The 23,138-nt window shown below is 46.9% G+C and overlaps 1 protein-coding gene across 2 annotated transcripts in view; it reads left to right on the top strand.

The window, feature by feature from the left end:
* Window positions 1-23,138, top strand: part of LOC116988305 (parkin coregulated gene protein homolog) — a 142,894-nt gene that overhangs the window by 13,940 nt on the left and 105,816 nt on the right. The window contains exons 1-2 of one of the 2 annotated variants that reach the window (XM_033044898.1): window positions 712-814; window positions 18,087-18,221. In XM_033044898.1, the coding sequence (XP_032900789.1) occupies window positions 809-814; window positions 18,087-18,221 (141 nt within the window). In that variant the 5' untranslated portion in view covers window positions 712-808. Of the gene's footprint in view, window positions 1-711; window positions 815-18,086; window positions 18,222-23,138 lie in introns of those variants that run through there. The other variant, XM_033044897.1, reaches the window with a different exon arrangement.

The following is a 23,138-nucleotide window of genomic DNA, read 5'->3' as shown; positions in this document are numbered from 1 at the left end:
GTCTACCTATCTTAATACCTGCCTCCACTACCTCCTCAGGCAGATGGTAGCATACACCCGCCACCCTTTGTGTAAAAAAGTGATTTAGAGCTGCTGCCTCAGAACACTAGAGACCCGGGTTCGATCCTGACTACGGGTGCTGTCTGCACGGAGTTTGTACCTTCTCCGTGTGACCGCGTGGGTTTTCTCCGGGTGCTCCGGTTTCCTCCCACACTCCAGAGACGTACAGGCTTGCAGGCTAATTGGCCCCATGTAAATCGTCCCTAGAGTCTAGCTTGGAGCTAGCGTACGGGTGATTGTGGGCAGTGCGGGCCAAAGGGCCTGTTTCCACGCTGTATCTCTAAACTTAACTCGGCTAAACTAACACACGACCAGGATGTAGAAATTAGCTTGGAATATTCTTACCAGCAGTGCCAAAACTGGGAAACCATCAAAGACAGTTGTCACGCTATTCATGCTTAATGCCCCCTTTATAATAATCGAGTAGCTTGTTGTACAAGCGGAGGAGATGCAGATAATGAAACGTATTATCAACAGGGCCCACGTTCCCAAACATCTAAGCCATTCGTTTTTTTAAGCATGCAATATGTATAAATGTTAAACGTCTCCACAAGAGAAAAATGTATTCTCTCTTTTGAAAGTCAGCAAAGTTGTGCACTTACACTAACTATATTACAACTCAGATGGGCATTTTTATACATCGAGTTGGCAGCAGCCAGGGTTTATAAGCCCTCTGAGACTCATTTCCATTTGCACGCTGGTGCATATTGATCGACGGTGGTTGGAAGATTAGAAAATATTTCAATAAATGACTGTAAGTGGTTTAATGCGCTCATGTTGATTCCTTTGTTCGTTCTCTTTCTATCTTTTAATTCTCTTGATAGATCGGCGTCGAACAAATTAATGTCGAGGTTTAATTTTGGATAGTGGAAGCTTTGGAATCTGCCAATAAATGGCTCTGATGTTTACAACTGATCCGCACCCAGAGCACAGATTTCTGAATCGGTTTGGAGAAGGGTCATGACCTGAAACGTCACCTATCCCTTTTTGTGTCTACCTTCACAGATTTCCCCTGTGAGTCCTGAAGGCTTTGCTATGTGGTAGGAAGGAACTACAGATGCTGGTTGATACTGGTCCCCTAATTTGAGGAAGGACATCCTTGTGATTGAGGCAGCGCAGCGTAGGTTCACGAGATTGATCCCTGGGATGGCGGGACTGTCATATGAGGAAAGATTGAAAAGACTAGGCTTGTATTCACTGGAGTTTAGAAGGATGAGGGGGGTATCTTATAGAAACATATAAAATTATAAAAGGACTGGACAAGCTAGATGCAGGAAAAATGGTCCCAACATTGGGCGAGTCCAGAACCAGGGGCCACACAGTCTTAGAATAAAGGGGAGGTCATTTAAGACTGAAGTGAGAAAAAACTTTTTCACCCAGAGAGTTGTGAATTTATGGAATTCCCTGCCACAGAGGGCAGTGGAGGCCAAGTCACTGGATGGATTTAAGAGAGAGTTAGATAGAGCTCTAGGGGCTAGTGGAGTCAAGGGATATGGGGAGAAGGCAGGCACGGGTAATTGATAGGGGACGATCAGCCATGATCACAATGAATGGCGGTGCTGGCTCGAAGGGCCGAATGGCCTCCTCCTGCGCCTATTTTCTATGTTTCTATGTTTCTATGAAGCTAGACACAAAGTACTGGAGTAACTCAGCGTGGTCAGGCAGCGCTCTGGAGAAAGACCCTTCTTCAGAGGGTCTCAATGGATATTTTTAAGGCAGAGATGAAGGGTCTCGACCGGAAACGTCGCCCATTCCTTCTCTCCAGAGATGCTGCCTGACCCGCTGAGTTCCCCCAGCATTGTGTGTCCATCGTCAGTGTGAAGGCTTCGAGCCTGCACAGTGTGAGGCGGTGCAGGCTCGAAGGGCCGAATGGCCTACTCCTGCACCTATTTTCTATGTTTTCTATGTGAACCAGTATCTGCAGTTCCTTCCTACACATTTTATTAATTGAACGGTTGTATTTGAGTTTGGCTTGGCTACATTCATGTATAGTTGATCTGGATAGCACCCAAAACAAAGGCTTTTCACTGTACCTCGGTTCCCATGACAATAATAATGAACCAAACTAAAAAATAAAATCAAATAAACCTCCCAAACCCTAGCTTTCCCTTCTCTCTCCATCCCTCCACCATCCCAGTTCTCCAAACACTGTCCTCCTGATTAAATTTTATCTCTGTTTAAGAAGGAACTGCAGATGCTGGAAAATCGAAGGTAGACAAAAGTGCTGGGGAAACTCAGCGGGTGCAGCAGCATCTATGGAGCGAAGGAAATAGGCAAAGTTTCGGGACGAAACCTTTCAGGAAGGAAATAGGCAACGTTTCGGGACGAAACCCTTCAGGAAGGAAATAGGTAACGTTTCGGGCCGAAACCCTTTCAGGGTTTCGACCCGAAACGTTGCCTATTTCCTTCGCTCCATAGATGCTGCTGCACCCGCTGAGTTTCTCCAGTACTTTTGTCTACCTTAAATTTTATCTCTGTATGCTTCTGCATACAGAGCAAAATCCTGCTGCTCACCTATAAATCACTACATGGTTTAGGACCAAAGTATATCACTGACATGCTTCCACTATATAAGCCTTCTAGACCGCTAAGATCTTCTGAAACCAATCTGCTAGTGATTCCCAGAGTAAATACAAAACATGGGAAAGCAGGATTTAGTTACTATGCAACAAATAGCTGGAATAAACTTCCTGAAGATTTAAGCCTTGCCTCAACTTTGACCACTTTTAAAACAAGACTGAAAACTTTTATGTTTACTTTAGCTTTCAGCTAAATCTTAACTACATTGCACTTTTAACTTTTGCACTTTTTATAATGCATTTTTAATTTTGCTTTTCTTTTCTTTTAGTTCTTCTATTTTATTTCATTTTATTATTTCATTTATTGTATGACATGTTTTTATGTGAAGCACTTTGAGTCTGCCTCGTGTATGAAATGTGCTATATAAATAAAGTTGTCTTGCCTTGCCTTGCCTTCGTTGTCACCTTCCCCGAGCTAACAATGATCTATTGTACATTCTTCCTTGATCTACGTCCCCTTTGATGTCTCGTTTTCACACCTTACCCTTCCTTATCTCTCTGTCTCCCTCCCCCCCCTGACTCTCAGTCTGAAGAAGTGTCTCGACCCGAAACGTCGCCCATTCCTTCGCTTTTCCAATTTCCCAGTTTTTATCCACGAGTAGTTGCTCGACTCAACAGCCAAAAATCTGTAGCTTCCCTTTGATCTGGTATTTTGCTGGTTCTATGTTTCTACTGATAAACTGATAAAGTGCAAATAACAGATAATGGGTTATTAATAATCAGAGTTTTGTCCGAGCCAGGTTTAATAGCCTGATGGCTGTGGGGAAGTAGCTATTCCTGAACCTGGTCGTTGCAGTCTTCAGGCTCCTGTACCTTCTACCTGAAGGTAGCAGGGAGATGAGTGTGTGGCCCGGATGGTGTGGGTCTTTGATGATACAGCCAGCCTTTTTGAGGCAGCGTCTGCGATGTCACTGTATGTCATGTTGTTACTTGTGGGCGGAGCACCAAGGCAAATTCCTTGTATGTGAATACTTGGCCAGTAAACTTAATTACTTACTTACTTACTCAGAGATGCTGCCTGACCGGCTGGGTTACCCCAGCATTTTGTGTCTATCTTCGGGATAAACCAGCATCTGCAGTTCCCTTCTTGCAATTTCCCAGTTTAGGTTAAACATTGCGGCGATTGGCAGTGTATTACATTGCCTGACATTGCAGTAAGATTTGCTAAACAATCTTATGGATTTGTTATTGATTGAAAGCTTTCTGTTTCACGTTTAATTAAAAGCGATATTGGCGTTCATGAAAATTCTCAACAAGTTTGCCGCATTTATTGTGGGAGCTGGGAGGACAAGCTATGAAGCCGTCAGCTTCTTTCGAGATAAGTGGGATAAACATGATATTTCAACAATCAATTAGACGCAGGTCCAGGTAGAATTCTGGCTGCGTAGAAACAAAGAACTGCGGATGCTGCCTAATACACAAACGGCACAGTGGCGCAGCGGTAGAGTTGCTGCCTCACAGAGACCCAGGTTCGATGCTGACTACATGTGCTGTCTGTACGGAGTTTGCACGCTCTCCCCGTGACCTGCGTGGGTTTTCTCTGGGTGCTCCGGTCTCCTCGCACACTCCAGATTTGTGGGTTAGTTGGCTCCTGTACATCGTACACTGGTGTGCGGGATAGAACTAGTGTAAGGGTGTCCACTGGTCGGCACGGACTCGATGGGCCGAAGGGCCTGTTTCCACACGGTATCCCTCAAGCCTGAAATCCCCCCAACAGAAAGACTACATTAAGGCCAGATGATTCATTTTCCAGACGTATACAGCACAGAGTGGGTGGGCAGAAGGGCCTGTTGCCATGTTGTATCTCTAAACTAAACATTTTACTGCTCTTTTGTGGATGGTGAATATTTCTGGCTAAGAGACGAGGGGACTTGTTAAACAAGTCACAAAGGGACCTGTTGGTGGATTATGAGTGAGAGAGAGAGAGCAAGTCTATTTGACTGCTGATATACAACATAACTTTAAAGGGTACTTGATCAAACTGTTGGATCAGGGCATTACCTAACGCAGCCATGTATTTAATGGCAACAACACAGTAATTGAGGTCATTCATCAACTGCATGCAGACTGGCCTGAGATAAGGCGGCCCGAACTGAAGTCTTTGATTGGTGCCCTGAGACTAATACTCGATATGTGTCATTTATGATGGGAACCTGACGTCCTGGCTTTAACCTGAGTGTTTACCCTTCTCGTGCCGCGGGTAGATTTCTGCGGCTTGGTGTAGAAAAACGTTAAAGTATACTTCCTTGCCCACAGCGGCTTTGTTCCATTGTCTTGCCCAGTCACTCAACAAAGAGTCGAGGGTATTTTCCGAAGAAGGGTCTCAACACGAATCGTCACCCATTCCTTCTCTCCAGAGATGCTGCCTGACCCTCCGGGTTACTCCAGCATTTTGTGTCTATCTTCGGTGTAAACCAGCATCTGCAGTTCCTTCCTACTGGGATGGCAACTCTACCGCTGGCACCGGGGTAGCCCAGCGGTAGAGTTGCTGCCTTAATTATGCCCCTGTCCCACTTAGGAAACCTGAACGAAAACCTCTGGAGACTTTGCGCCCCACCCAAGGTTTCCGAGCGGTTCCCGGAGGATTTTGTCAGTCTCCCGACCTGCTTCCACTACCTGCAACCTCCGGCAACCACCTGCAACCTCCGGGAACCGCACGGAAACCTTGGGTGGGGGCGCAAAGTCTCCAGAGGTTTCCATTCAGGTTTCCTAAGTGGGACAGGGGCATAACAGCGCCAGAGACCCGGGTTCGATCCCAACTGCGGGTGCTTGTCTGTATGGAGTTTGCACGTTCTCCCCGTGACCCCGTGCAGGGTTTTCTCCGGGTTAATCCCACACTCCAAAGACGTACAGATCTGTAGGTTAATTGGCTTGGTATAATTGTAAATTGTCGCTAGTGTGTGTAGGATAGTGTTAGCGTGCGGGGATCGCTGGTCGGCACAGACTCGGGCCTGTGTCCGCGCTGTATCTCTAAACTAACCAAAACAGTCAGGAGTGTTTAATGGTCATGAGATCCAACAGTGAACCCATCAGATTCTTACTTACAGCAGCGTACTAGGTGTGTAAACATGATACTCATAGAGAACATATAATAAACAAAAAAAAACTAATTAGTTAATAACCCCAATACTAGTGTGAGAAAGCCCAACGTGCAACCAGAGACAGGCTATCATTTAGTGCATAGTTTAGTTAAGTAAGTTAGTAAGTTTATTGGCCAAGTATTCACATACAAGGAATTTGCCTTGGTGCTCCACCCACATGTAACAACATGACATACAGTAACAGTTACGAATGACTCAGAGAACACTAAACATTAATAATAATACATTTTTTTTGATAAAACACCATTGATCAAGCATGTGAACCAACAAAATACCAGATCAAAGGGAGGCTACAGATTTTGGCTGTTGAGTAGAGCTACTACTCGTGGATAAAAACTGTTTTTATGTCTGGCTGTGGCAGCTTTGACAGTCCGGAGTCGCCTTCCAGAGGGAAGTGATTCAAAGAGTTTGTGGCCAGGGTGAGAGGGGTCAGAGATGATCTTACCCGCTCGCTTCCTGGCTTAATGTTTTGTAATATTCAAGAGCATGAGGGTGGCTGGGAACAAGTTATTGTTGAACCTGGTGGTCATGGCTTTCGACTGCTACGACTCTATTTCTGAAGTAAAGTCCCGACCAGAAGCCTGCATGTCTTTGGGATGTGGTGGGAAACCAGAGCACCCGGAGAAAACCCACTTGAAGAATTACACTGAGAACGTGCAAACTCCACACGGGCAGCCCCCGCGGTTGGGATTGAACCCGGGTCTCTGCTGCTGTGGGGCAGCAACTCCACCAGCTGCGCCACCCTGCTGTCCTTACTTCCGAGGCCGCTCTGTGTAAATACACAGATGTTGGAAGGTGCTATACACAGGAATAGATCGGGTAGACACACAGAGAATCTTGCCCAGAGTGGGGGAATCGAGAACCAGAGCGCGTGAGGTTTAAGGTGAGAGGGGGAAAGATTTTATAGGAATCTGAGGGGTAACTTTTTCATGCAAAGGGTGGTGGGTGGTAGAAGGTACAGGAGCCTGAAGACTGCAATGTCCAGGTTCAGGAATAGCTGCTTCCCCACAGCCATCAGGCTATTAAACTCAACTGAAACAAATCTCTGAACACTAATAGACCATTATCTGTTTATTTGCCCTTTATCTGCTAATTTATTGATGTGTGTGTATATATTTATATAATGGTGTATGGACGGACACACTGATATGATACGTTCTGTATTTGTGCCTACTATATCCTGTTGTGCTGATGCCAAGCAAGAATTTCATTGTCCTATCTGGGACATATGACAATAAACTCCCTTGACTTGACTCTTGGTGTGTGGAACGAACTGCTGGAGGAGGTGGTTGAGGCAGGGACTATCGCGACGTTTCAGAAACATTTAGACCGGTGCATGGATAGCACAGGTTTGGAGGGATATGGGTAAGTGGGACTAGTGTAGATGGGGCATGGGCAAGTTGGGCTGAAGGGCCTGTTTCCATGCTCTATCACTCTATCACTCTATGTATACACGCTGTTCCACCATATTGCCGTACAAATTTATCGTTTATCCTTTTTTTTACGGAATATCATGATACATCAAGAGTCGGTTAAAACTCGCTTTGCTAACAAAAGCTGAAATAAACGTCTTGGCTCAGCAAGTGTAATGTCTTTTGACATCTGCAGTGGGAGATAGAAGGGCTGGAACCTGCGCTTTGTGTAATAAAAAAGAAAAATCAATTAGTGGAGAGAGTGATGAAGGAGCAGCTCCCATTGACGGGCTGATGGGCTGAGGGTGGAAATCAATAAGCAATGAAAATATGTTTTGTTTTCTGAGAAGTGTGATTGTTTAGAAGCTTTCCCGAAGAGCAGCTGTTGCAAAGTTGTGATATCTGTAATTTCTGCTGATGATTGTGCTCTGGGGTTGGGAAGAATTGAGAGCGCGGCTTGTCGAACGGAGCGTGGAATGCTGATCAGAAATCCTCTCAAAGTGCTCTTTTTTTTGTTTTACGTTTCATAGAATTAAATGCAAGTTGTTCCTCTCCTAATGGGCAGAGAAAAGCACTGGATTCTTGGCATCAAAATCTGCCTCGTTCATTGTCGACGTTTCTTGGCCCTTGCAACACGGGATAAGCAGAGGGAATTGGATTTCATTGTGTTGATTGCCCCTTTTGTACACTCTCTCTTCACTGGGAGCGGTGGGGAAAAAATACTCGAGGTGAAGTCCAGATCCCAGCCATGTTTAGGTTTAGGTGCAGTGGTACAGTGTACAGCTTTGTTGTGCATGCTACCCAAACAGATCTGATGAGAAGGTCATAAGTGATAGGAGCAGAGTTAGGCCATTCGGCCCATCAAGTCTACTCCACCGTTCAATCATGGCTGATCTATCTCTCCCTCTCAACCCCATTCTCCAGTCTTCTCCCAATAACCCCTGACACCCGTACTAATCAAGAATCTATCTATCTCTGCCGTGCGGTCGATGAGAGCGTGGGGGGACCGCTGTGAGGGGGGGAGGGGAAGAACGATGGCACAGGGGGACCCGGTGTGGGAGGACAGCCATGAGGGGGAGGGGGGGGAGAGCAAAGGAGGAGATAGGTAGGCGAAAAATGCTGGAGAAACTCAGCAGGTGAGGCAGCATCTACCGATTGAAGGAATTGCCGACGTTTCGGAAGGGTCTCGACCCGAAATGTCACCAATTCCTTCTCTCCATAGATGCTGCCTCACCCGCTGAGTTCATCCGTTGGGACGACAGATGGCACAATGGGCTAAGTGTTCGGCTGGCAACCGGAAGGTGGCCGGTTCGAATCCCGCTTGGAGTGCATACTGTCGTTGTGTCCGTGGGCAAGACACTTCACCCACCTTTGCCTGTGTGTGAATGTGTGTGAATGTGTGTGAGTGATTGGTGGTGGTCGGAGGGGCCGTAGGCGCAGATTGGCAGCCACGCTTCCGTCAGTCTGCCCCAGGGCAGCTGTGGCTACAGAAGTAGCTCACCATCACCGAGTGTGACTGAGGAGTGTATGAATAATGCGATGTAAAGCGCCTTGAGTATTCTAGAAAGGCGCTATATAAATCCCATCCATTATTATTATTATTATCCAGCATTTTGTGTCTACCTTCGATTTTTCCAGCATCTGCAGTTCTATCTTAAACAAAGGAGGAGCCGGCGTACTTTGTAACTTTGTCAGCGCCATAGCTGGCCGTTATTTGTCTACCTCGTGCATGCAAGCAAAGTGTTTCACTGTGCCTTGTCACATGTGGCAATTGGTTTTCCATTCCATTCAAAATATCAATGGACTTGGCCTCCACAGCCTTCTGTGGCATAATAGAGAAACAAAGAACTGCAGGTGTTGGTTAATACACAAAAGGACAGAACCAGTCCAGAACCAGGGGCCACAGTTTAAGAATAAGGGGTAAGCCATTTAGAACGGAGACGAGGAAACACTTTTTCTCACAGAGAGTGGTGAGTCTGTGGAATTCTCTGCCTCAGAGGGCGGTGGAGGCAGGTTCTCTGGATGCTTTCAGGAGAGAGCTGGATAGGGCTCTTAAAAATATTGGCGTCAGGGGATATGGGGAGAAGGCAGGAACGGGGTACTGATTGGGGATTATCAGCCATGATCACATTGAATGGCGGTGCTGGCTGGAAGGGGCGAATGGCCTACTCCTGCACCTATTGTCTATTGTCTATAGACACAATGTGCTGGTGTAACTCAGCGGGTCAGGCAGAATCTCTGGAGAGCAAGGAGAGGTGATGTTTCTTCGAGGTTGAGACCCTTCTTCAGATTGTTTATGGGGGGGGGGGGGGGGGTGAAAATTGGAAATGGAGGCAGGAGGTAATAGGTTGTCGGGCAGGGAGTGGAAGGATATGGGTTGTGTGCAGGTAGATAGAGGTTAGTACGGGTGTCAGAGGTTATGGGGAGAAGACAGGAGAATGGGGTTAGGAGGAGGAGATACATCAACCATGATTAAATGGTGTAGACTTGATGGGCAGAATGGCCTAATTCTACTATCCCTTATGACCTTATAAATGATGGCCTTGGCATCATGTTTGGCACAGACATTGTGGGCTGGAGTTCCAGTCCCCCCCCCCCCCCCACACACACACACTGCAAAGAAGTACAGGTTCAAAGGCTGATTTGGCTTTGGTAAAAAATATATTTGTAATTTGCCCCTAGTGTGCAGCACAGTGCTGGTGTACGGGGTCAGCACGGACTCGGTGGGCCAAAGGGCCTGTTACTGTGCTGTATCTCTAAACTAAAGGCTTCTAGGGGTAGAGATGGGATGATGAGGCAGAAAGGGGTGGTGGTTACTGTACGTCAATATAGTCAAGTCAAACGTAAATACACTAGGCAGGGCTTTGAGGTCGATACAGTGTGCGCAGAATAACGTTCTCAGCATTGCAACACGTCTGCCCGTGACACTGGACGCTTGCCGCACGTTCTGCTGGACTTGTTTTTTTTGCTTTTCAAGATCTTCCCCTTTGCAGCTTGACAACGTCTTTCATGTTACAGGGTGGCCAGAACTGAGCACAATACTCTAAATGTGGCCTCACCTATGTCTTACACAACTGTGATAGACACAAAATGCTGGAGTAACTCAGCGGGACAGGCAGCATCTCTGCAGAGAAGGAATGGGCTGCACTCCGAGATCTACAACACTGCCCATAGCCCTGCCGTTCACTGTGTTGCTTCCAGGCATCTCCAGAGATGCTGCCTGTCCCGCTGAGTTACTCCAGCATTTTTGTGCCTATCTTCGGTTTAAACCAGCATCTGCAGTTCCTTCCTACACATCTTGTCTTGTGCAACTGCAACATGACCTCCCAACTTCTATTCTCAATACTCTGAAGGCCAATGGGTTGAAATCTTTCTTGACCACCCTATCTACACCTGTGATGCCACTTACAAGGAGCTATGTCCCTGCACTCCGAGCTCCATCTGTTTCCATCTCCATCTCCATATTCACTGGAGTTTAGAAGGATGAGGGGGAACCTTATAGAGACATATAAAATTATAAAAGGACTGGACAAGCTAGATGCAGGAAAAATGTTCCCAATGTGGGGCGAGTCCAGAACCAGGGGCCACAGCCTTAGAATAAAGGGGAGGTCATTTAAGACTGAGGTGAGAAAAAACTTTTTCACCCAGAGAGTTGTGAATTTATGGAATTCCCTGCCACAGAGGGCAGTGGAGGCCAAGTCACTGGATGGATTTAAGAGAGAGTTAATGCCCCTGTCCCACTTAGGAAACCTGAATGGAAACCTCTGGAGACTTTGCGCCCCACCCAAGGTTTCCGTGCGGTTCCCGGAGGTTGCAGGTGGTTGCCGGAGGTTGCAGGTAGTGGAGGCAGGTAGGGAGACTGACAAAAACCCCCGGGAACCGCACGGAAACCTTGGGTGGGACGCAAAGTCTCCAGAGGTTTCCGTTCAGGTTCCCTAAGTGGGACAGACAGGGGCATTAGATAGAGCTCTAGGGGCTAGTGGAGTCAAGGGATATGGGGAGAAGGCAGGCACGGGTTATTGATTGGGGACGATCAGCCATGATCACAATGAATGGCGGTGCTGGCTCGAAGGGCCGAATGGCCTCTTCCTGCACCTATTTTCTATGTTTCTATGTTTCTATGCTCTACAACACTCCGCAGAGCCCTGCCGTTCACTGTGTTGCTTCCAGCCACTCAATCACATCAGCTTGGGCAGCCTCCCAAATGCAAGCGAAGCGGTGACCTTGATGTCCGTCAAACTGCCTTGTATCTTGAAGAGAAGACGGATGTTACTGTCTTGCCTCCATCCCGCCTGGGTACTAATTCACCGACATTTCTCTATCCTGCCTGCTGGATCCAAAGGTTTATTTTATAATGACGTTGAACAAAAACAAGATCAATCAACGAGGCAGACATGGTCTTTGGTCAATTAAGTTGCTCCATGTTGTATCCTTGTGAGATTGTGCCTCAAATTTAAAGTTGCTTTGATTGTTGTGTTTAAGATGGAACTGCAGATGCTGGAAAAGGGAAGGAAATGGGCAACGTTTCGGGCCGAAACCCTTAAGGAAATAGGCAACGTTTCGGGCCGAAACCCTTAAGGAAATAGGCAACGTTTCGGGCCGAAACCCTTAAGGAAATAGGCAACGTTTCGGGCCGAAACCCTTAAGGAAATAGGCAACGTTTCGGGCCGAAACCCTTAAGGAAATAGGCAACGTTTCGGGCCGAAACCCTTAAGAAAATAGGCAACGTTTCGGGCCGAAACCCTTAAGGAAATAGGCAACGTTTCGGGCCGAAACCCTTAAGGAAATAGGCAACGTTTCGGGCCAAAACCCTTAAGGAAATAGGCAACGTTTCGGGCCGAAACCCTTAAGGAAATAGGCAACGTTTCGGGCCGAAACCCTTTTGGGTTTCGGCCCGAAACGTTGCCTATTTCCTTCGCTCCATAGACGCTGCTGCACCCGCTGAATTTCTCCAGCACTTTTGTCTACCTTGCATTGATTATTTCCGTTCGTAGAGTCGTAGAGGTGTACCACATGGAACCAGGCCTTTCGGCCCATCTTTTCCATGCCAAACAAGTTGACATATAGGGCTAGTCCCAACGATAGAGACAAAATGGTGGAGTAGCTCAGCGGGACTGGCAGCATCTCCGGAGAGAAGGAATGGGTGATGTTTCGAGTCGAGACCTTTCTTCAGACTGGTTGGATCCTGAGCATGGGTGCTGTCTGCATGGGGTTTGTACGATCTCCCTGTGAGTTGCGTGGGTTTTCCTCCCACATTCCAAAGGCATGCAGGTTTATTGGCCTCTGTAGGATAGAACTAGTGTTGGCGGGCACGGACTTGGGGAGAACGTACAAACTCCGTACAGACAGCACCTGTAGTCAGGATCGAACCCGGGTCTCTGGTGCTGTGAGGCAGCAACTCTACCACTGCGCCACCGAGCCGTCTCTGCCTCCATGCTGATCAGCAATTACATACAAGTTCTAGGAGTAGTTCTAGGCCCATCATGGCCACTATCTCTGGATAGAAGGAATGGTTGACGTTTTGGGTCGCTCCCCTTCTTCAGACTGAGAGCCATCTGAAGAACGCTCTCAACCCGAAACGTCACCCATTCATTCCTTCCCTCCAGAGATGCTGCCTGTCCCGCTGAGTGACTCCAGCATTTTGTGTCTATCTATGGATAGGAGACTTTTCAGGCCGGGACCTTTCTTCAGACTGAAGAGACACTGATTTGTCCAGCACTTTGTGTTCGATACAAAGCCAGACTCTGGCAGTAAATCCCAGTAGAAACACCTGCCACCAATTCCTTGGTTACAGGACTAGAGGGAGCAGAAGTGATTGCCGGTGAGAGATGCGAAAATCAACACCTAATGTTTAGTGTGTTTTGAGATAAGACGTGTGATGAATCGCTGCAGAAGAAGTGTGAAAATAGCCATTCTTACATGACTCTGCAAAGCCCAATGTTTAAGCAAGAACTGCAGATGCTGGCAATCGACCATTAGAGAGACTGACAAAAACCTCCGGGAACCGCACGGAAACCTTGGGTGTGGCGCAAAGTCTCCAGAGGTTTCTGTTCCCGTTTCCTAAGTGGGACAGGGGGCATAACCCTCCACTGCCGTGTTGCGTGCTTGTTTGAAGTGTTGCGTGCAGTTCTGATGACCTACTTTGGAAACAATGCAGAGGGGGTTTTCCAGAATGATGCCTGGATTAGAGGGTACCCGCTACTTGGTTGGACATTCTTGGAATGTTTTCTCTGGAAGGTTGGGGGGAGACGCTTAGGCTCTGGAGATACGGCACAGAAACGGGCCCTTCGGCCCATCGAGTCCGCGCCGACCAGCGACCCCTGCACGCTGACACTATCCCCCACACACACTGGGGACAATTTACAATTATACCTAAGCCAATTATCCGACAAACCTGCGCGTCTTGGAAGTGTGGGAGGAAACCGGAGCACCCGGGGAAAACCCACGCAGTCACAGGGAGAAGGTACAAACTCCCTGTACAGACAGCACCCATGGTCAGGGTCGAACCCGGGTCTCTGGCGCTGTGAGGCAGCAGCTCTACCCGCTGCACCACCCTGCCGCCCCTTGATGAACCACAAACAATGGATCGCATCACCAACTCAATGCACAGGTTATCTCATCTTATAAATAATATATAATTGATATGTGACATATAGGACCTATAAATATCTGCTATAACTTGATGGTTGCCCCGGGCAATGGATGATGCTGACTATTTGGAACATGAAGTGAATAATGAATTCAGCCAATAATTCCGACTGTGTGTGACTTCACCTCGGGCTGGGGGACGCAGGCAATCATTATATTCACATGAATTATTTGACGATAGCGCAGTGATCGCGAGGAGAAGGATTGGATTGTTGGGACAGGGCAAGGTCACATCCTGCAGCATTGCCACAGTGTAGACAGGCACAACACGCTGGAGTAACTCGGCGGGCCAGGCAGCGTCTCTGGAGGAAAAGGAACGGGCGACGTCTCAACGACGAACGCTGCCTGTACGGAGTTTGCACGTTCTCCCCGTGACCGGCGTGGGCTTTCTCCGGGTGTTCCGGTCGGGCGGCACAGCGGTAGAGTTGCTGCCGAACAGCGCCGGGGACCCGGGTTCGATCCTGACTACGGGTGCTGTCTGTACGGAGTTTGCACGTTCTCCCCGCGACCTGCGTGGGTTTTCTCCGAGATCTTCGGTTTCCAAAGACGTGCAGGTTCGTAGGTTAATTGACTTGGTGTAAATGTAAAATTGTCCCTTGTGTGTGTGTTAGTGTGCGGGGATCGCTGGTCGGCACGGACTCGGTGGGCCGAAGGGCCTGTCTCCACGCTGTATCTCTAAACTAAACAAGACTCTTCTTCAGAAGGTATTGTCACAGTGTAGCTTCAGCTGTGACAGATAATGCCATTACATTCACAGCAAGATGAACCAATCTATGCATTATCATTGTTCTTGCCTTGAGTGAAGCAATCAGTCTGTTTGGAATAAAAAGATAACTTGGCCATAAAATGAAACTGCTTTATTAACTCTGCTCATTCAATTACATATTCAATGAGTTTGCTTGTAAAATACTCATCAGAGACGGCATGGTGGCACAGCGTTAGAGTTGCTGCCTCACAGCGCCAGAGTCCCGGGTTCGATTCTGACCACGGGTGCTGTCTGTACGGAGTTTGTACGTTCTCCCCGTGACTGTGTAGGTTTTCTCCGGGTGCTCCGGTTTCCTCCCACATTCCAAAGACGTGCGGGTTTTGTTGGTTACTTGGCTTCTGTGAATTGTCCCTAGTGTGTAGGATATAAATGCTGATCTGTGTGGGCTCAGTGGGCTGTATCTCTAAACTAAATTAAAATTTTCAGATTGTCGAAGGTAGACAAAAATGCTGGGGGAAAAACTCAGCGGGTGAGGCATCATCTCTGGAGAGAAGGAATAGGTGACGTTTCGGGTCGAGACCCTTCCTCAGACCGAGAGTCAGGGGAAAGGAAAACGAGAGATACATCACCGCCTATATCTCCCGATTCCCTTTCCCCTGACTCTTAGTCTGAAGGGTGACATTTCGGGTCGAGACCCTTCTTAATCATTTATTGTCTTTCCGCTGACTGGTTAGCACGCAACTATAATCTTTTTGCCGTAACTCGGTACACGTGACAATAAACAAAACTGAATTATTTCCTCTCTCGGGCTATTTGAGAGCACAAGGTTTTGTGGACTGAGTTAGAGGATCCCTGGTGTGTAACCACAATCTATACGGGGGGAGCTGACATCCCCCCCCCCCCCCCGATGCTGGATCGCCCCAAAACTGGATCGCCCCAAAACGCCGCCGGTTACGGGAGTGAAGATCCTCCCGTCAACGGAGGGCTCCAGGCCCCTGACCGCGGGAGAGCTGAGGGAAGAGTGAACTTTTTCTCGCCTTCCATCACAGTGAGGAATGTGGACGAGTCACTGTGGTGGATGTTTATGTGCTCTGTTGCTTTTTATTTGTACGACTGACTTGGCAAATGAAATTCCTCGTATGTTGCAAAACATACTTGGCTAATAAAGTATTATTGTGATTGTCATCGTGATTAGACAAAAGTTTCTGATTGTACAGCAAAGCATAAGCTGAATGTAAGTAAGTAAGTTTATTGGCCAAGTATTCACATACAAGGAATTTGCCTTGGTGCTCCGCCCACAAGTAACAACATGACATACAGTGACAGTTACGAATGACTCAGAAAACACTAAACATTAATAATAATAAAACATTAATGATAAAACACCCTAAATACAGTTTAGTTTAGTTTAGTTTAGAGATACAGAGCGAAGACAGGCCCTTCGGCCCATCGAGTCCGCACCGACCAGCGGCCCCTGCACATTAACACTGTGGACAATTTTTAAATAACATTTTATACCAAGCCAATTAACCTTCAAAACTGTACGACTTTGGAGCGTGGGAGGAAACCGAAGTTCTCGTAGAAAATCCACGGGGGTCACAGGGAGAACGTAACAAACTCTGTACAGACAGCGCCCGTAGTCAGGATCGAACCCGGGTCTCTGGCGCTGTGACGATACGATACAACTTTATTTATCCCAGGAGGTAAATTGACAGTCGTTCCACCGCTGCGCCGCAGTGCTGGCCTTCAACGACAGCTTTAACATTAATCTTTTTCATTTAATCTCCAGTCGTTGTTCCAGATAAGCTACGCTATCAATTAACCACTTAACCGGAAATGTAATTTCATTTGCATTTTTGGCATTTAAAGTGGATGATGCAACAGACATTACTGCATGCACTGAATGCAAGATTGCGTGTCGCATCTGTAACCGCAGAACACCCAAAGACCTTGCATTATGCTGATCAAAGGTTTAGCTACCACAACAATCAAACAGAATAGTGAAAGTGGATGTGGAGAGGATGTTTCCACTAGTGGGAGAGTCTAGGACCAGAGGGCGCAGCCTCAGAATTAAAGGATGTACCGTTAGGAGATGGGGAGGAATATCTTTAGCCAGAGGGTGGTGAGTCTGTGAATTCATTGCTACTGAAGGCGGTGGAGGCCAAGTCATTGGGTGTTTTTAAAGCGGAGATTGCCAGATTCTTGATTAGTACGATGTCAGAGGTTATGGGGAGAAGGCAGGAGAATGGGCACCCTTGGACTATATTCAATCGGACTTTACTAGATTCATCTTGCACTAAATGTTATTCCTGTGATCTTGTATCTGTTCACTGTGGATGACTCGATTGTAATTATGTATAGCCTTTCTGCTGACTGGTTAGCATGCAACAAAAAAATATTTTCGCTGTACGTTTAAGAAGGAACTGCAGATGCTGGAAAATCGAAGGTGGACAAAAATGCTGGAGAAACTCAGCGGGTGCAGCAGCATCTATGGAGCGAAGGAAATAGGCAACGTTTCGGGTCGAAGTCTGAGTAAGGGTTTCGACCTGAAACGTTGCCTATTTCCTTCGCTCCATAGATGCTGCCTCACCCGCTGAGTTTCTCCAGCATTTTTGTCTACCTAAGCTTTTCACTGTACCTCGGTACACATGTAACTAAACTAGACTAAACTAAACTAAATTAAACTCTGGTGCAGCGGTAGAGTTGGTGCCTTGCACAGTGCCAGCGATCCAGTTCGATCCCGACTACGGGTGCTGTCTGTGCGGAGTTTGTATGTTCTCCCCGTGACCTGCGTGGGTTTTCTCCGGGCGCTCCCCTGTTTTTCACTGTAGCTCAGTACAGGTGAAGATACAGAGGCAGTGAAGAAAGCGAATGGTATGTTAGCATTCATAGCAAAAGGATTTTATAGGAGCAGATAGGTTCTACTGCAGTTGTACAGGGCCTTGGTGAGACCACACCTGGAGTATTGCGTACAGTTTTGGTCTCCTAATCTGAGGAAGGACATTATTGCCCTAGAGGGAGTGCAGAGAAGGTTCACCAGACTGATTCCTGGGATGTCTGGACTTTCATATGAAGTAAGACTGGATAGACTCGGCTTGTACTCGCTAGAATTTAGAAGATTGAGGGGGGGATCTTATAGAAACTTACAGAATTCTTAAGGGGTTGGACAGGCTAGATGCAGGAAGATTGTTCCCGATGTTGGGGAAGTCCAGAACAAGGGTTCCCAGTTTAAGGATAAGAGGGAAGTCTTTTACGACCGAGTTGAAACATTTATTTTTCACACAGAGAGTGGTGAATCTGTGGAATTCTCTGCCACAGAAGGTAGTTTAGGCCAGTTCATTGGCTATATTTAAGAGGGAGTTAGATGTGGCCCTTGTGGCTAAAGGGATCAGGGGGTATGGAGAGAAGGCAGGTATGGGATACTGAGTTGGATGATCAGCCATGATCATATGGAATGGTGGTGCAGGCTCGAAGGGCCGAATGGCCTCTACTCCTGCACCTATTTTCTATGTTTCTATAAAGTGAATGAAACCGAACGAAACTGAACTGAACTAATCTCTTTCCCTGCGTTCTCCCACAGATTATTGGACAACCGGCCACTGGTGCGTTTAAACAGCGGCCCATCAAACCGACCGCCTTCAGGAAGTTTTACAAAAGGGGCGATTTTCCCGTCGCCATGGAACACAACGCTAAAGGGAACCGAATAGCTTGGAAGGTCGGTGGGTTATTACTTCACATGGTTTTCCGGTGCGGTCAGCAAATGGTTCTGCTCACAAATGATTTTGATTGAGCATTTGAACAATTGCTACAAACACCCATCCATGAGGAACCCCGTCCTCTCTCCGCTCATTACCAGATGTGTTTGGTGAAATGTCACCGTCGCTTGGTTTGGTCTAGGTCCAGAGATGCAATGTTTAAATATGTCCTTCAGCCCGGCAATCCACACCGCCCATTGATCACCCGTTCACACATGTTCTACCTTACCCCACTTCCTCCTCCACTCCATACACACTCAGGGCAATTAGACAATAGACAATACACAATAGGTGCAGGAGTAGGCCATTTGGCCCTTCGAGCCAGCACCGCCATTCAATGTGATCATGGCTGATCATCCCCAATCAGTACCCCGTTCCTGCCTTCTCCCCATATCCCCTGACTCCGCTATTTTTAAGAGCCCTATCTCGCTCTCTCTCGAAAGCATCCAGAGAACCTGCCTCCACCGCCCTCTGAGGCAGAGAATTCCACAGACTCACAACTCTCTGTGACAAAAAGTGTTTCCTCGTCTCTGTTCTAAATGGCTTACTCCTTATTCTTAAACTGTGTGTGTGGCCCCTGGTTCTGGACTCCCCCTACATCGGGAACATGTTTCCTGCCTCTAGCGTGTCCGATTCACAGAGGGGACAGTGAAACCTACAAACCTGCACGTGTTTGGGGCGTGGGAGGGAACCGGAGGCAGCAGCTCCACCCGCTGCCCCACTGTGCTGGTCTTGTGAAACAACTTTACTCCCAGCTCCAGCTCTCTCTCTCCTTGGTGAGGGATTGTGTGGGGGGGGGGGGGGGGGGAATGCCGCTCAGACTAGGTGGACCGTCACAACTCCATCCTGTGCTCTAGGCCATATCTTTGAACGCAACCTTTCATTAGCTAAAGAGCTGGGTCGTATACGTGTGCTGTTGCAGCCAAGCATGGAATGTTAATGAAGCTACGACTGATATTGTAACTCCTTGTATGGCAGGCATCACAGTTAATGGAAGCTTGTTTCAGACACGTCTCTGTCCCAGAATGACCTCCTGACTCAAGTCTTTGTGTCCCTTCCATTTTCTTCCTTGTGAAAGGTTAATTGGTTTAGAAATGAATTGATTAGCTCCAGTCTCTAATGCTGTTATTCAGCTTTTACAGAAAAATGGCATAACAAAAATCCCCTTTGTTAATTCAATTCGGTCTATTTTCCCTCAACAATTTATATCTAAGTGCCATGACAAGGGGCAGGTTTGGGACATTTTGAAACTGATTAGGAAATTAGCAATTTCATTACCGAGAAAGCTTTTAAGGAATGGTCACAAAGTCACAGTCATAAATCTTAAAGTGGTCAGGGTACATCTTTTTGAAAACAGAATGGGAAGTGTGCGGAGAAGATTTGCGAGGATGTTGCCAGGACACGAGAGCCTGAGCTACAGGGAGAGGTTGAGCAGGCTGGGACTCTATTCCTTGGAACGCAGGAGGATGAGGGATGTTCTTATAGAGGTGTACAAAATCATGGGAGGAATAGATCGGGTAGACGCACAGAGTCTCTTGCCCAGAGTAGGGGAATCGAGAACCAGAGCACATAGGTTTAAGGTGAGTGGGGAAAGATTTAATAGGAACCTGAAGGGTAACCTTTTCACACAAGGGTGGTGGATGTATGGAACTAGCTGTTAACCACTCCTTCTCTCCAGAGATGCTGCCTGTCCTGCTGAGTTACTCCAGCATTTAGTCCTTCGACCCACCGAGTCCGTGCCGACCAGCGATCCACCCACGCTAACACTATCCTACACACACTAGGGAAATTATACAATTTTACCGAAGCCAATTAACCTACAAACTTCCACGTCTTTGGAGTGTGGTAGGAAACCAGAGCACCCGGAGAAAACCCACGCAGGTCACGGGGAGAACGTACGAACTCCGTACAGACAGCGCCCGTAGTCGGGATCGAACCCGGGTCTCTGGCGCTGTGAGGCAGCAACTCTACTGCTGAGCCACCGAGCCACAGCCTGATGGTTGTTGGGAAGAAGCTGCTCCTGAGCCTGCAGGTCACACATGTCGATATCTCCCACTGCACCTCCAATCTTGGCGATATCAATTCTGCTGGCTTCTCAATGCCAATTATATCACAACTGTATAACCTTTAGAACTGCGAGCTGGTTTAGCTTGCTGAGTTATTACATTCTGGGCTGGTTTAGCTCAGCTGCTTTTTGTCCAGTTACTCGTGGGGAATTTAATCTTCTTTCATAGAAACGTTATTGAAGCATCGGTTCCGTGACAAGTGAAAATCAGTGATAAAAATCCTGTCTTGGCCAATTGTCACTTAAATCTCATTCTTCCACGCCACTTAAATTAAAAATGCTGCTCTTTTTTTGTAATATGGAAAATGAAGAGCCGGTAAAATATTAAATTATTTCTTGAAGCTGCTGTGCTTGACATCGACTTTCAAATGTGCATGAGGTAATTTGGTGATGAAAGGACAGTTTCCCAGATGATTAGGACATGGGACATTAACATTTAAACAGCTCTACAGCAATATCAGGATATCTAGTTTACCATTCAATGATTGTTTGTTTTTAACTTAAAAACTGATTGGGAACATTTAGTGTTTGTCGTGGAAGGGGTAGATTTCAACTTTATAAACCAATTTCAAATGAGTCGCACAATTGGGTGCACTTTTTTGTTTAGTTTAGTTTGGATTAGTTTAGAGCTACCACACGGAAACAGGCCCTTCGGCCCATCGAGTCCGAGCAGGCTAGCAGATCCCCGCACACTAAAGCCCCTGTCCCACGATGTGAGTTCACCCAAGAGCTCTCCCGAGTTTAAAAAAAAATCAAACTGGTGGTATGTACGTAGTGGGTACGTCGGAGCTCGTGGATGTCCCGTAGCGGCTCGTAACGCTAACGGCAGGTACACACACCAGGGACAATTTACAGAAGCCAATTAACGTACAGACCCGCGCGTCTTTGGAGTGTGGGGGGGAAACCAGTGCACCCGGAGAAAACCCACGCGGTCCCGGGGAGAACGTGCAAACTCCGTACAGACAGCACCCATAGTCAGAAGATAGGCTCAAGAAGCTGGAGTCAGGATCGAACCTGGCTCTCTGCTGCTGTAAGGCAACAATTCTACCGCTGTACCACCATGTTGCCCCAATTGTACCAGTTAATAGAGGTAGGTACTATAATAATATTTAATAGTTATTTGGAGAGGTACATGGATAGGAAAGATTTACAGGCAGATGCGGGCAGGTGGGACTAGTGTAGATGAGGCATCTTGCTCACCACGGGCAAGTTGGGCCGAAGGGCCTGTTCCCATGCTGTCTGACTCTATGACTGTTAGTTCTGGACTGCAAAACAGGTTCCTGTATCGTTGCATAATTGGGATAGACACAAAAAGCTGGATTAACTCAGAGGGCCAGGCAGCATCTCTGGATAGAGGGAATGGGTGATGTTTCGGGTCGAGACCCTTCTTCAGACTGAGAGTCTGGGATGAGGAGTGAAAACGAGAGATGCTATAACTGGGATCTGATTAAAACCCTGTAGCAAGATTTCTTTTCATTGCAGCATTCAGAGCATGAAATAAAAACCTAAAGCTTTTATTAAAATAATAATTTTACATTTACCAAAACAATTTGCAATTTGACAATTGTGGCACTGTGATTTTAAGTAAGAAAGTAAGGCTTTGCTGAATGAACTGCCCAAGTCACTACATTTACAATTAATGTTTATAAATGTATTTTGTTGGCATGCAAAATAATTCTATTGGTTTGTTCCTTTGGGCATCTCACAGCAGCAAGTGCGTTGAATTAGTTTACACACAGTTGAGGCCTTTCAGGCACAAAGATAGTTGAATCTGCAAATTAATATACATTTTCCTGCCGACAATTATTTTTAATATAACCCTGATAATTGCAAATCTTGTCTAAGAAATATGTGGATCAGTCAAAATCCCAATGTAATGGGGGGGAAAAGGGATTGTGTTTGGGTGAGAGAGTGTGAGCGTGAGTGTGAGCGTGACTGTGAGCACTAGTGTGAGCGCGAGTGTGAGGGCGAGAGTGTGAGAGCGAGTGTGGGCGCGGGTGTGAGCGCGAGTGTGAGCGTTAGTGTGAGCTTGAGTGTGAGCGCGAAAGTGTGAGCGCGAAAGTGTGAGAGCGAGTGTGAGCGCGAGCGCGAGTGTGAGCGTTAGAAACAAGAACTACAACAATTTGACAACAAATCTTCCAAACATTTATATATTTTACCAACATATAAATGCAAATTTTAAAGAAATTGTGGGCCATTATGGTGCCACAGAGAAATGGTTTCTAAGCCTGTTATGAGTGATATGTCTGGCATAACATTGTGGATAGATTTGTGGTATTCTGCCACACTTATATTCAACTAAACATGATTTTCTAAATGTTTACAAAAATGCAAGGAGAGGATCTTGCGTTCCACGTCCCACACTTTCCCCATCAAAGATCTGTCATATTGAACATAGACAAAAATGCTGGAGAAACTCAGCGGGTGCAGCAGCATCTATGGAGCGAGGGAAATAGGCAACGTTTCGGGCCGAAACCCTTTGGGTTTCGGCCCGAAACGTTGCCTATTTCCTTAAGGGTTTCAGCCCGAAACGTTGCCTATTTCCTTAAGGGCTTCGGCCCGAAACGTTGCCTATTTCCTTCGCTCCATAGATGCTGCTGCACCCGCTGAGTTTCTCCAGCATTTTTGTCTACCTTCGATTTTCCAGCATCTGCAGTTCCTTCTTAAACACTTTGTCATATTGAACGTGTCAGCTCATCAGAGTTCTTGTGAAAGTCTGACAATAGGTACATTTTTAGTTGTGTAGTTCCGGGAAAAATATGTTTTGCAGGCATGTAATGTTTCAAACAAATTATAAGAACAGGAACCAGCA

This window comes from Amblyraja radiata, chromosome 27, assembly GCF_010909765.2.
Source record: "Amblyraja radiata isolate CabotCenter1 chromosome 27, sAmbRad1.1.pri, whole genome shotgun sequence".
NCBI classification, from domain to species: domain Eukaryota; kingdom Metazoa; phylum Chordata; class Chondrichthyes; order Rajiformes; family Rajidae; genus Amblyraja; species Amblyraja radiata.
This window is presented reverse-complemented; position numbering and strand designations above follow the sequence as displayed.